The following is a 14,615-nucleotide window of genomic DNA, read 5'->3' as shown; positions in this document are numbered from 1 at the left end:
CCAAAGAACACTTCAAGATCATTGTACAATCCCTCATACTCAGCTCCTTAGATTACTGCAACAGCCTCTACCTACCTTGCCCAAATACTATGATAAAACAACTACAGACCGTTCAGAACACAGCTATCAGACTCATCTACTCGCTCAGCAAATTCGACCACGTCACACCCGCCTATGTAGACTCTCACTGGCTTCCGATAAAAGCAAGAACTCAATCCAAACTCTACTGCTTACTTTTCAAAGTAACCCATGGTATGGCCCCCAATTACCTGAACAACCGTCTTTGCCGCTACCGACTACCCAGATCAAGAAGAACTCAGAATCTTTTCACCTTCCCCCCTCATAATGGTATCCGACGTAAGAAACTTTACGACAGCCTTCTAGCAACTCAGGCAGCGAAAATTGACCCCACCATCACCAAACTGATGATCAAAACAACAGACATCAAAGTGTTTCGGAAAGAAATCAAAACATTTATTTTCAAAAAACACGTCCTTACTTAATATTCCCCTCCCCAATCGCACATGCACTCTCCCCAGCAAATAACACACTAATCATCCCCTTGAACCTCATTTACGAAAAATATCCAAACTCCTAAATAAGCATCTCCCTTAGGTATCCATTTAACCTTCTCCTAAATAAGCATCTCCCTTAGGTATCCACTTAACTGATTCCTTCAAAGTTAGGTATCTTTCTTCAGTTGCCTATATTGTTTTCCCCACTGAACCTTTTAACTACTTGAACCCTGTCAAGTTATTCTATCGATAAATCCAGATATCTTATACTTGTATTTCTATACCACAACATGTAATTTACTTAAATCGTTGTAATGTAATTCTCTCGGTAATGTCCTGATCTCTTTTAACTGTAATCCGCTTAGAACCGCAAGGCACAGGCGGAATAGAAATCACAAATGTAATGTAATGTTGATCATTTAAACTTCCAAAAGACTAATACTGGAAAAGCAATTATACTCATTTTTTGAAATTTGCATGTGCCTTTGGTTCCCAATGGTCACTTTTTTTGTCTTGCTCCCTTTTCTACAACCATCTGGGCGATTTTGTATCACCACTGGTGTGACAGTATCCTCTGTTTTGTAATTGCCCCTCAGTACATACAGTATATTCATAGTTCTATTTACTTTTTGATTTTACAATATTTAAGGCTAGTGTTATTAAGGTGTGCTATGCGTTTTAGCGTGCGCTAAATTCTAATGTGCCCATTATAAGTCTATGGACGTGTAGTGTTTAGCGCGTGCTAAAACAGCTAATGCATCTTTGTAAAACAGAGTTAATCAATTGGAAGTTTAAATGATCAAGTGCCATCTACTGGGAATGTTGTGAATTACACTTTTCATTATCGATTTTTTTTTTTTTGTCTGTCCTTTTATTATGCATGTTTCTAATATGTTCAACATGTTTTAATATCTTGATCTTAGATTTTATCACATTTTTTATTTGTACACCTCCCCAGTAGTATATCATGTATACATGTGTGTATATTTTTAGACATATCTTTTTGGTTTTATTTATTTAAAATACTTGTAGCCCACATATCAATCATCTATGTGGATAACGATACATACATAATTAAAACAAAACATTACATACATAACATTATTAAAATAACAACATACAAGAAACAATTTACACATGTGCCTTAAAATTTAAAAAAAACTAAGCAGTTACAAAATTACAAAGTAACCAAATTTGAAAAGGCAAGTCAAAAAACATAGGCTTTCAAACTTTTCCAAAATGCCAAAAAATCTAAGGTCAGATGGATAGAATCTGGAATCAAGTTCCATAGTAAAAGTCCAGCTACTAGGAACATACGTGATTGATTTGCAACCTTGGTGACAGAACGAAGAGTGGGAACTGCCAAAAAAGCTCTGTCTTGTGATCTCATAGAAAGAAAGTACGTGTATGTATTTTTTTAGATCATCACTGACACCCCTGAGGCAGGCTTCCATTTTCGAAGCCGAAACATGGATCGTGTCGGGTTTAGAAAGAATCCATAGATATATTGATTGTGTCTCAGATTTTATATTTTAATAAACCGGTATGTTTGTATTCAATAAACTCATTTCTACCCAAGGTTGATTTGTACAGTTCCTTCCTCACTCTTCTCAACAAAAAAGAGGATGCATGGCCATGCCCCCAGTTCCGCCCCAGCCCACCCCTAGCTTTGCCCCTCCCCTAGGCAGTTGCCTGCTGTGTGTAGTCAGGGCCTTAGCAACCTATAATTGCACCGCCCCCACCCTCTTCCCTATGATATATCAGACTTTCAGTTGTAAGTTTTGTATTTTTATTCAATATTAAAAATACAATCCATTTTTCTACTTTTCTAATCATGTTGGTCTCAGTCTCTGCTTTCTGCTTTTCTCTGTCTTAACTCTCATACCAAGGTTTTGTGTTCATATGTCAATTTTCTATCTCCTCCAGTCTTCTTCATCTCCTCTACCAGAAACAAAAACATATTTGCATACCCAAAGATTACGGGCTGCAGATACAAATCATTCCTGGATAGAACCTTTAAGTTCCAAGCGAACAGACAGCAAGTTTGGCTGAAAAACTACATAAACTAACCCAACCTGTCTTACAGTGCATTCCGCAAATCGATCAAAACCGCCCTATTCGAAAAATTCACTGACTAAAATCGTCCCCTCCCGCACTAGGACTCCCCTCCCTTTAAACGCCTTTCTTTCTTTCTCAAGATGCCCCTCATGTATTCAGATATTCGCTATCCATAGTACTCCAATTCAAATGGAAGTTCTAAAGAAATACTCAGTTACTCATTACCCATTGAACCCCAATCTGTAACTTTCCCCTCTTCACTATTGTATTATATTTAGACTCATTGTACGATACTGTATTAGACTTATGTATGGTGTTGTCTTTAGACTTATTGTATTGTATTATATTTAGACTCGTTGTATTATATTGTACTGTGTTGTATACACTCATTGTAGTATTGTATTGTATTGTTTTGTCTTGTATTGTATGTTGACTTATTGTATTGTATTGTGTCCTTGTTATTCGCTGAATGTCCAGCCTTCTTACAGTGTGAACCGCCTAGAAGTCACCTGACTATGGCGGTATAGAAAAATAAAGTTATTATTATTATTATTATTACTGCATTCATCTGTAGCATTGTGTTTTTCCTCTTAGTGTTCTTTAGTTTATTTTTCTCCTCTTCATCCATTCTTACTCTATAGTCTTCAATTTCCCTCTTTTTACTGTCTCTTGTCTCTCACACCACACTTATAATTTCCCTTCCTCTTATTCCCCAGTCTTTCACTAACTCTACCCTCTATCCCCTTCCATCTAGCATGTCCTTTCTCTCCCCCCGTGCCCTCATCACCTTGAATTTGGATTACTGCAACTCACTATTCTCGGGTCTTCCGCTCTGCCATCTTTCTCCCCTCCAAAATTCAGTTGCACGACTCATATCCATGAGAGCTGCTATACTCATGTTACATCTCTCCTAAAGTTGCTTCATTGGCTTACTATCCATTTCTGAATACCATTAAAACTCCTCTTACTGACTTACAAATGTATTCACTCAGCTGCCCCTCACTATCTCTCTTCACTTATCTCTCCCTATGTTCCCCCCCTGTGAGCTCTGCTCAGCTGATAAGTCCCTCCTATCTATGCCCTTCTCCTCCTCTGCCAACTCCAGACTCCATACCTTCTATCTTGCTGTGCCATATGCCTGGAATAAACTACCCAAATCCCTATGGTGGGCTCCATCTCTGACAGTGTTCAAGGTCCAGTTAAAAGCCCACCTCTTCAAGAGTGCTTTCAACTCCAACTCCTCTCACCTTGAGTTCTGCATCCCCAACTCTATATGTCATAAGAACATAAGAACTGCCATCTCCGGATCAGACCTTCGGTCCGTCAAGTCTGGCGATCCGCACACGTGAAGGCCCAGCCAAGTATACACCTGGCGTAATTTTAGTCACCCATATCCCTCTATGCCTCTCGTAAGGAGATGTGCATCTAGTTTGCTTTTAAATCCTAGAACGGTGGATTCCGCAATAACCTCCTTTTGGGGGGCATTCTATGTCTGTCTGTCCAGGTTAGTTTGTAAGCTCTTCCGAGCAGGGGCTGTCTATAAATGTCAAAATGTACAGTGCTGCATACGCCTTTCAGCGCTATATAAGTGATAAGTAGTAGCAGTAGAAATCAATAGTGCATAAGAAGAGTCTTACTGGATCAGACCAATGGTCCATCAGGCCCAATAGACCGTTCTCATGGTGCCCAATCCAGGTCCCTAGTACCTGACCAAAATCCAAGGAGTATCAATATTCCATGCTACCGATCCAGGGCAAGCAGTGGCTTCCCCCATGTCTTTCTCAATAACAGACTATGGACTTTTCCTCCAGGAAATTGTCCAAACCTTTCTTAAAACCAGCTACACTATCCATTCTTACCGCAACCTCTGGCAACGCATTCCAGAACTTAACTATTCTCTGAATGAAAAAAAAATATTTCCTCCTATTGGTTTTAAAAGTATTTCCCTAGTCTTTGTATTCTATTAATGATGCTCAGCCAGAGCACCCTTTATAAAACAGAACTTACTTAGTGCCAGTTGTTCCCAGCACCAATTTTTGAGCACTATTTATAGAATCTGGTCCTTCTTTCATAGCCATCTTTACCATGGCTGACCTATGGAGGGGTCCTTCCCCCAACTGCTGCTGTTGAAGCACCTTTGTGGATTCGGGAGAAACAAGCAACCAAACTAGACAACACCACCAATCTTTCCCATATCTAACTGTCTGGCTAAGAAATGCAAGGTCATGCATTTGGGCTGCAAAAACCCAAGGGAAGAGTCCAGTTTAGGGGCTGAAGTCAAAACACCAGTGAGCAACATGATTGGAAGGGTGATGGTGAGCAGGATCTGGCACTGTAGTGCATGAATGTGAGAAGAAGCTGGTACTCCAGTGCACGAATGTGAGCAGGATCTGGCACTGTAGTGAACAAATGTGAAGAGAGGCTGGTACTGCAGTGCATGAGTGTGAGCTAGATCTACAGTGCACAATTTTGGTTTTTTTGGAACATTCACCTCTGCCAGTTCCTTAGCTTCAATGCCAAAAAATGCAAAGTCATGCACCTAGGCAACCATAATCCATACAAGATTTATACCCTTAATGGTGAGATCCTAACTAAGAACGGTAGCAGAACGAGACTTGGGGGTGATCGTCAATGAGGACATGAAGGCTGCCAGTCAGGTAGAGCAGGCCTCATCCAAGGCAAGACAGATCCTAGGTTGCATACGCAGGGGTTTCGTCAGCCGTAAGCCGGAAGTCATTATGCCATTGTATAGATCCATGGTGAGGCCCCACCTGGAATACTGTGTGCAATTCTGGAGGCCACATTATCGCAAAGATGTGCTGAGATTGGAGTCAGTTCAGAGAATGGCCACCCGGATGGTCTCGGGACTCAAAGATCTCCCGTACGAAGAAAGGTTAGACAAACTGCAGCTATACTCGCTCGAGGAGCGCAGAGAGAGAGGGGACATGATCGAGACGTTCAAGTATCTCACGGGCCGCATCGAAGCGGAGGAAGATATCTTCTTTTTCAAGGGACCCACGGCAACAAGAGGGCATCCGTGGAAAATTAGGGGAGGGAAACTACGAGGTGACACCAGGAAATTCTTTTTCATTGAAAGGGTGGTTGATCGCTGGAATAGTCTTCCACTGCAGGTGATTGAGGCCAGCAGCGTGCCTGATTTTAAGGCCAAATGGGATCGGCACATGGGATCTATTCACAGGGCAAAGGTAGGGGAGGGACATTAGGGTGGGCAGACTGGATGGGCCGTGGCCCTTATCTGCCGTCTATTTCTATGTTTCTTAAGATGAGAGATGGCCTTGGAAAAACAGAGATACTGCAGGAGTGATGTACTTAATGACAAGTCTTTATTGAAATCAATAAACGTTGTGTAGATGTGGTGCCAACTATATGACTTGTATTTCTTTATTTAGACCCCATCTTTCCCAAGGCAGGTCACAATACAGTACATATATAAACAGAATCACATACATTACAACAGATAGAACATCAATAAAACATAATAATGATAATGTAAAGTCTCCTAACATTACAAAGAGGCTACCAGCGCCTCACATCAAAATACTGTAAATCAAGTCCCATTATTTCATCTTACTGAAAAGGTGTTTCTTCCAATATTTTTTTAAAACTACTCAAATTTGCTTGCTGTCGTAAATATCCCAGAAGTTTGTTCCACTCCCGAGAACCCGTACACGAAAACATGCTAGCTCTAGAAACAGCTAGCCGCAGCTGTTTCACCGTCGGGATATGTGGATCATTGGAGTCACTGAGCACAACATACGCTGCAGTTCATATGGCAAAGTGCTATCCATCAAGTGCTTCGGTGCCTTGATGAGCTGACCGGGACCCATGTTTCAACAAACACGTCTTCTTCAGGGGTCCAGTGCAAGAATGATCAAGCCACAACAACGTATAAAATCCGAAACCGGTAGAAGTCCTGGAATATCTGTCCAAGCTGCTTTTCAGTGGGTTTAGATGACCTTGGGAAACAGGATAGATGGGTGAGCAAACTGACTGGCTCTGATTCTAGAGGGAGATTTATGGGCCCGCCCTAACTTTATGTCTGTCTGCAAACATATTTTTGTTTCCAGGACTGGGTGATCTATTTATATATATAAAATCGGATGTGTGTGTGTGTATGTTCCAGCATAACTGTGAAACGCATGGAGATATTTCAACCAAACTTGGTATACTTATGACTTACTATCTGGAAAAAAATACCGTGGGGTGAGAAGGGAGTGACATGTAAAAATTCTCAAAAACGACAGATGATTGGGATAAATAAATATCTGGGCAACGCCGGATAATCAACTAGTTACATATAAAATAAGCAAGACTACAAAATGCACAATGCAGGAGGAATCAGAAGTAAGTACAATGACCAGGACTGGTTGAAAGGCTCTTTCCCGGAGCTGAGTCATTGATCAGCTCTGTGTGAAATCTCTGGATCACTCACTTTCACTCGCACTGAATTCCAAAAATTCCACTGTTAGAAGTGAAGCTGTCACTCCATTGATCTCAGTAATGACAAAGGCAGAGAGGCCTGCGGCAGATGAGGGGAGCCCTATCTCCTGCCAGATGAGAACTGTCCCTGCAGCAAGTTAGGAGGGAGATAACAGTTTATAGGAGAGAGAGAGAACAACTTCACCCACCTCTCTTTCCCCACCCCAACCCCTCCCCAAGAGCATGTTATAAAATGAGGTTACAAGACTTGTCAGTGGCTACATGCCAGGACTTGTCAGAGTAGATAAGAATGTGTCCCAGTGGTGTGAGACAGAATTTTGCTCATGGGTGACTCTACAGGTGAAGATCGATGTCTCACTGGCATGACATATAGCTTGGTACAAGGTAATACGGGTGGATTCCTGTGTTTCACTGGTGCGAGACGGAGCTCAGCACAGGAGGAGACACACGGGAGGACCCCTACCATCGTTAGGATTTCAGTAAGCGGATTTCTGCTTAGATCACAGAGGAAAGAGGATGCCGCTGCACATGCATCAGAAAAGACAGCATGGCACACACGCAGTGAACCATGTAAGCGTTTGACTTTTAATGCCTTATTTAGCATAAATATTTTCTCTTCTTTTCTTACCGCTGGCATCACTTTTCCCAGTGCTCCCTTCGCATCTTTCCACATACATGCTAGCCCAAGGCTGAAGGTGGTTTGAAAAGTTTGGTTAAAAAGCAAGTTACAAGCAATTAAAAAAAATTGGGAATTAATTTATGTATCAGGCACCCTTAAAATCATTTGCTCAAAACTGGTGTCTATTAAATTTTTTTTAAAAAAACATACTTAAACAACAAAATTAAAACCTAAATGAAATTAAGAGGTCCTTTTACTAAGGTGCGCTAGTGCATCTTAGCACGCGCTAAATGCTAATGCGTGCTAACACGTCCATAGGATATACAGTCAAACCTTGGTTTGCGAGCATAATTTGTTCCGGAAGCATGCTCGTACTCCAAAGCATTCGTATATCAAAGCGAATTTCCCCATAGGAAATAATGGAAACTCAGATGATTCGTTCCACAACCCAAAAACTTTAATACAAAATACTATATGTACTTGTATTGCAAGACCTCGCTCATTTAGAACAGTCACTACACTCCTGCAGCGTCAGAGAGAGAAGAACCATCGGCTCAGTTGTGATGATGTGACGCGTGTAGGCTGTATGTACTTGTATTGCAAGACATTGCTTGTTTAGCAAGTTAAAATTTCATCAAATGTTTTGCTTGTCTTGCAAAACACTTTCGAACCATGTTACTTGCAATCCAAGGTTTTACTGTAATTGAAAATCTTGCACTGTAACTATGACAAGTTTAACCTGTAAACCAGTGGTCTCAAACTCAAACCCTTTGCAGGGCCACATTTGGGATTTGTAGGTACTTGAAGGGTCTCAGAAAAAAATAGTTGTCTTATTAAAGAAATGACAATTTGGCATGAGGTAAAACTCTTTATAGTTTCTAAATCTTTCCTTTTGGCTAAATCTTAATAATCATATTGTCATTTATAGCTAAAGAGACATATGATAAAGAAACTGTTTTATTTTACATTTGATTAAGATAGACATACCGAGGGCCTCAAAATGGTACCTGGTGGGCCGCATGTTTGAGACCACTGCTGTAAACTGTTTATTATGTATGTTAGCCTGTAACTCGTTCTGAGCTCTTTAGGGAGAGCGGGATAGAAAAGGAAATAAATAAATATTTTTTTTTCATATCGCTTGGGGTGGGGTGGGGGTGAAAGGGCCCATCCAAGTAATTGTGGGCCATCCAAAAACAGTATATTATGTACAGTTACCACATTTGTAAACTAAAAAAGAGGACACGTGACCCCAAACCTGCTCCACCCCATTCCTGCCTCTCACTACTCTCGTCCCTACCTCGCCTCCCCTCCCTCCCCCCCCCGTCCCCCAGCACAGCCTCTCTCAATATCCCTCCAGTCCCCCACCTGAGTGTCCCCACCTACCTCCTCAGCGCTGCAATTTCAAACTTTGGGCAGCCAACAACCGGCAGCGTTACCAACATAATCTTGCTGCCGTCAGCCTACCCTCAAAGCCTTAGCTCTGCAGCGGCCCAGCCTGTTCTAGGAAAAACTACGGCAGCAGAATCGTGTTGCTAACACTGCCGGCTGTCAGCTGTCCAAATTTTAGAAACTGCAACGCTGGAAATGGTACATGGGTGTGCGAACCAGGCCGACGGAAGAGCCATATTTATTTCCAGGGTGGGGGCTGGACTGGAGAAAGTGAGTCCAAAACCCAGATAAACTCCATCCATTCCAGGAAATCGTCTTCTAAAAACATGACATGTCCGGACAGTCCTAATATGAGTTTTGGATTTTAAAAAAATTTTTATGGCCTGTTACCATTTGTTAGTGATGGTATCCTTACCATAGATTGTATGCGTTTTAACTGCTATTGGTCCATAAAGTTTCATTTTTATGAGCGGTATTTATTTATATCTTTGCTCAGTATTGTGTCGGGTCAATACCTTTGTGCAGGGTTACCAGATATCTGGATTTTCCCGGACATGTCCAGGGGTCCAGACGGCTTTTCAAAACCCAGCACTTTGTCCAGGTTTTGAAAAGCCTCCTCAAATCAACATCGGGCAGGGAGAAAGTCCACGCATTCACGGATCCCGCGGGATGACATCACACGCACGTGACGTCATCGCATGGGCATCCGCGCATTGGCGGACTTTCTCCCTGTCCAACAAGAGCAGGCAGTGGGGAGGCAGGATTAGGGCGTTACAGAGTGGGGTGGTCGTAACAAGGCGGACCTGGGAGCGGGTCTAGGGGGGTCCAGATTTTCTGATTGGAAAATCTGGCAACCCTACCTTTGTGGATGGGCATAATAAATGTTGCTTTGCATGATCTATTTGGCTGCTTCTTTTGTGGAAAGACCGTGGTCCCATCCCGCTTCTTGTTTGTCTTCTGTTTATGTGTTTCGCCCTCTGCTGGACATTCCTTGTAATTGTTACCATTTGTAACGTATTTTGTTTTCTGGTGGTTACTATGCAACTACACTCTGCTGAAGTTAGGCAGGGGGGGGGGGTCTGTAATTTGAAGCTATTCTGCTTGCTTTAGGTAAACAGGGCTGAGCTCTGTCTTTGCCCGCAAGCAGGAAAGAATTGCAAAGCAGTATGATGTGCATGCATGCCTTCCTGCTTCCAGGGACATAAGAACATAAGAATAGTCTTACTGGGTCAGAGCAATGGTCCATCAAGCCCACCAGCCCATTCTCACGGTGGCCAATCCACTCACAAGGACAGCAACTGATTAACATTTTCCACCATCTGGGTCAACGAGTGGTTGTTCAAAACGGGCCAATTACAGCACAGCGGAATCCAAGCTTACCCTTCTTTACAACTGGGGTAGCGATATTTGTTGTTTAGGTGGGGCTATTCTAGCACCCGTTACTGTAACGAAGGTAACGGGCTAAAACACTAGTAAATGAAATAATTGCAAGAAAAGAATGTGGGCCAATGAGGACTAAAAGCACCGGTATTCCCACCGATATTGAATACTACTAAGGGTGGAGGAGGTGTACCTGAGGCCACATTTTGTTACTTTTGAAATATATGAGAATATGTTGAATAATTTGCAACTCTACGGATAGGAACGTTGGATATTTTGGAGGTTGGGTAAAATATTGGAGACTTGGATCACAATACGAGGGGCAGCTGAAAAGTTCTCAGCCCAACCAAAAAAGAAAATGATGTGAAGCCATGAAACTTACAAGTTATTCCAGTGAGACAGATGCATCTAGTACATGGGCACAAGTATAGGGAAACCAAGCCATTGTGACATCAGCGATGAGGCTGGCTCTTAGGCACTGGTGGAATGAGGCATTATGACATCACAGTACGAGGGACCGCTGAAAAGTTCTCAGCCCAACCAAGAAGAGAATGATGTGGAGCCATGAAACTTACAAACTTTTCTTGACACTGTGAAATGAATCAAAAAAATGTCAAGAAAAGTGTGGAATAACTTGTATGTTTCGTGGCTCCACATCATTCTCTTCTTGGTTGGGCTAAGAAGTTATCTGCCGCACCTCATAAGTTGAGACACATTCACATCCCCTCCCCTGAACACACACACACACTGCTGCAACGCACAGTGAGCTCCTGTATCAGGCACAGATGCCCTTCTTTACACTAGGTTTAATGTATAATCAGTTGCCATGGGAATTAAATTACAGAGTTGAGAGAATTGCATGTAGGCTGGGGGATGGGAGGTGTGTGTGGCACAGTGGTTAAAGCTACAGCCTCAGCACCTTGAGGTTGTGGGTTCAAACCCACGCTGCTCCTTGTGACCCTGGGCAAGTCACTTAATCCCCCCATTGCCCAAAGTACATTAGGTAGGGAAAAATGCTTGAGCCCTGAATAAATTTATGTAAACCATTCTGAGCTCCCCTGGGAGAACAATAGAGAAAATTACATTAAATAAATAGTGTGAAAAGCTTCAGCCTTTGATAACCAGAGCTGCTATTGTGACATCATAATGCCTCAGTCCACCAATGCCTAAGAGCCAACCTCATCAGTGATGTCACAATGGCTTGATTGTCCTATACTTGGCTCACTTTTACTACATTTTGATTTCTAGAGTGGCAAAGTGGTTAAAGCTACAGCCTCAGCACCCTGGGTTTGTGGGTTCAAACCCACACCATTCCTTGTGACCATGGGCAAGTCACTTAATCCCCCCTTTGCACCAGATACATTAGATAGATTGTGAGCCCACTGGGACTGACAGGGAAAAATGCTTGAGCACCTGAATAATCTCATGTAAACCATTCTAAGCTCCCCTAGGAGAATGGTATAGGAAATTGAATAAATAAATAGTGTGAACAGCTTCAGCCTCTGATAACCAGAGCTGCTATTGTGACATCATAATGCCTCATTCCACCAATGCCTAAGAGCCAACCTCATCAGTGATGTCATAATGGCTTGATGTCCTATACTTGGCTCACTTTTACTACATTCTGATTTCTAGAGTGGCCAGTGGTTAAAGCTACAGCCTCAGCACCCTGTGGTTGTGGGTTCAAACCCACACCATTCCTTGTGACCATGGGCAAGTCACTTAATCCCTCCTTTGCACCAGATACATTAGATAGATTGTGAGCCCACTGGGACTGACAGGGAAAAATGCTTGAGTACCTGAATAAATTAATGTAAACCATTCTGAGCTCCCCTGGGAGAACGGTATAGAAAAATTGAATGAATGAATAAATAAAATAAATGATAGGCATGCCTAGCTTCTCTCCCCACACCCACCCCAAACAAAGAGAACCTGTCACTGGTCACCTATCAAGTGATACCTGACATTGATCCTGTTCTATAGCTTTGTTTCTAACAAGCTGCCATTTATATTTTACTGTTATTATTAAGATTTTGTAAATTAATTCTTTTCATTTTTTTCCTTTAATCACCATAATGTATTGCTTTGGCCCCACATAAAACTGTCACGCCAATAAAGTTATCTGAATTTGAATAGAAGCACCCTAAGGGCATTAGCTACAGCCTTAGTGTAGCATCAGAGGAATCCGCGGCCTGGGACATCAATTCAGAAACCACAGCAGCACAGCACCGCCGAGGCAGTGCTGGAAGTACCCTAAATTCATATATAAGGCTTAAATGTAAAAGTGTTTTATAGAAGAACGTGTACTGTGACACCGTTGGGGGTATGGTGTAGTATGAACCTCCCCTAAGTATCCTCTATATCAAAAGTGCTTCGGAGAATCGATTCGAATCGTGAATCAGGTAGCACTAGTGGAGGGAGTGGAAAGAAGGTATTGTTGGGTGGATCTAAGTGCTAGGTGAAAATATGACAAAGCGATTAATCAAAAATTTAATAAACTTGAAACTTAATATGGTGACAAGAGTCTATCGATGAACACAGGCGAATGACTCGATTGTACCTTAAATATAAGGAATAATATCTTAAAAGTAATTCAGCGTGCTACAGGCAGACAGTACGTGTCTTTTAGAAGGAGTGTAACGTGGTCATATTTCTTGGTTATATAGATGATCTTAACTGCTGTATTCTGAATGATTTGGATCCTTCATATCTTCTTTTGCGTAATGCCCTGGTAAATGAGTTGCAGTAGTCTAAATGAGAGATTACTAGCGAATGAATAAGGATATTAAGAGATTTGGTGTCCAAAAGTGAGGATAGTGAAGCCGACAGCACAGTGCGCAGCTGCCGCTAAGAGAGCGAATAGAATGCTAGGTATAATCAAGAAAGGTATTACAACCAGAACGAAAGAAGTTATCCTGCCGCTGTATCGGGCAATGGTGCGTCCACATCTTGAGTACTGCGTCCAGTATTGGTCTCCGTACCTTAAGAAGGATATGGCATTGCTCGAGAGAGTTCAGAGGAGAGCGACACGACTGATTAAGGGGATGGAAAGCCTTTCATACGCTGAGAGATTGGAAAAACTGGGACTCTTTTCCCTGGAAAAGAGAAGATTAAGAGGGGATATGATAGAGACTTACAAGATCATGAAGGGCATAGAGAGAGTAGAGAGGGACAGATTCTTCAAACTTTCAGAAAATAAAAAAACAAGAGGGCATTCGGAAAAGTTGAGAGGGGGCAAATTCAAAACAAATACTAGGAAGTTCTTCTTTACCCAGCGTGTGGGGGACACCTGGAATGCGCTTCCAGAGGACGTAATAGGGCAGAGTACGGTATTGGGGTTTAAGAAAGGATTAGACAAATTCCTGCTGGAAAAGGGGATAGGGGGGTATAGATAGAAATTTACTGCACAGGTCCTGGACCTGTTGGGCCGTCGCGTGAGCGGACTGCTGGGCGCGATGGACCTCAGGTCTGACCCAGCGGAGGCATTTCTTATGTTCTTAGTGACCGAGTCATTTTGAGTTTAAAGAAGCGTTTGCGGACGACTGAACTGATTTGTTTATTGAAGGAAAGCTTGTCATCAATGATGATGCCTAGAAGTTTTAGGGATGTATCAAATTTAATTAGGATTGATGTAATACAGATGGGGGCTTTCAAGGATTTGTTATTTCTAATTGGAAATACGGGGGCTTTTGTTTGATTTGTATTTAGCGAAAGCATATTTTCGGCGTGGGATAAACATAAAGGATTTCTAATTAGAAAACGAAGAATGTAAATTAAAGAGCTAAGGCCGGTACTGAACAGACTTCCACAGTCTAATCCAGAATACTGCAGCCAAGTTGATCTTTGCAAAACGCGAGTCTGACCATGTCTCCCCACTCCTAGCCAAACTTCACTGGCTCCCAGTGACTTCCAGAATCCATTTCAAATGCTCCTGCCTGGCTTTTAAGATCATTCACGGCATCCTTCCTCCCTTAATCCCACTATCTTATAACTCCTCGAGTCCTGATTCTACCAGACCCGCCCAAAGGTATAAACTATCCTTCCCCTCTCTACACGGTATTCGCTATGCAGGCAAACTGGGAAAATCCCTTCTCTTCAGAATCACAGGTCTTTGGAACGACCTTACTACCCCGCTGCGGAACCTGGGCTCTCTCCAATTATTCCGCAAGCAACTGAAAACCTGGCTTTTCACT

At 42.3% G+C, this 14,615-nt stretch overlaps 1 protein-coding gene across 2 annotated transcripts in view; it reads left to right on the top strand.

The window, feature by feature from the left end:
- The first annotated feature begins 7,433 nt into the window (after window positions 1–7,433).
- Window positions 7,434–14,615, top strand: part of LOC117354412 (cyclic nucleotide-binding domain-containing protein 2-like) — a 93,208-nt gene continuing 86,026 nt past the window's right edge. For both annotated transcript variants that reach the window (XM_033931901.1, XM_033931900.1), the window contains exon 1: window positions 7,434–7,604. In XM_033931901.1, coding sequence (XP_033787792.1) covers window positions 7,551–7,604 — 54 coding nt within the window. In that variant the 5' untranslated portion in view covers window positions 7,434–7,550. The remainder of the gene's footprint in view (window positions 7,605–14,615) is intronic.

This window comes from Geotrypetes seraphini, chromosome 2, assembly GCF_902459505.1.
Source record: "Geotrypetes seraphini chromosome 2, aGeoSer1.1, whole genome shotgun sequence".
Classification (NCBI taxonomy): domain Eukaryota; kingdom Metazoa; phylum Chordata; class Amphibia; order Gymnophiona; family Dermophiidae; genus Geotrypetes; species Geotrypetes seraphini.
Note: the sequence above shows the minus strand (reverse complement) of the source record. Positions and strands in the feature narration are given on the sequence as shown.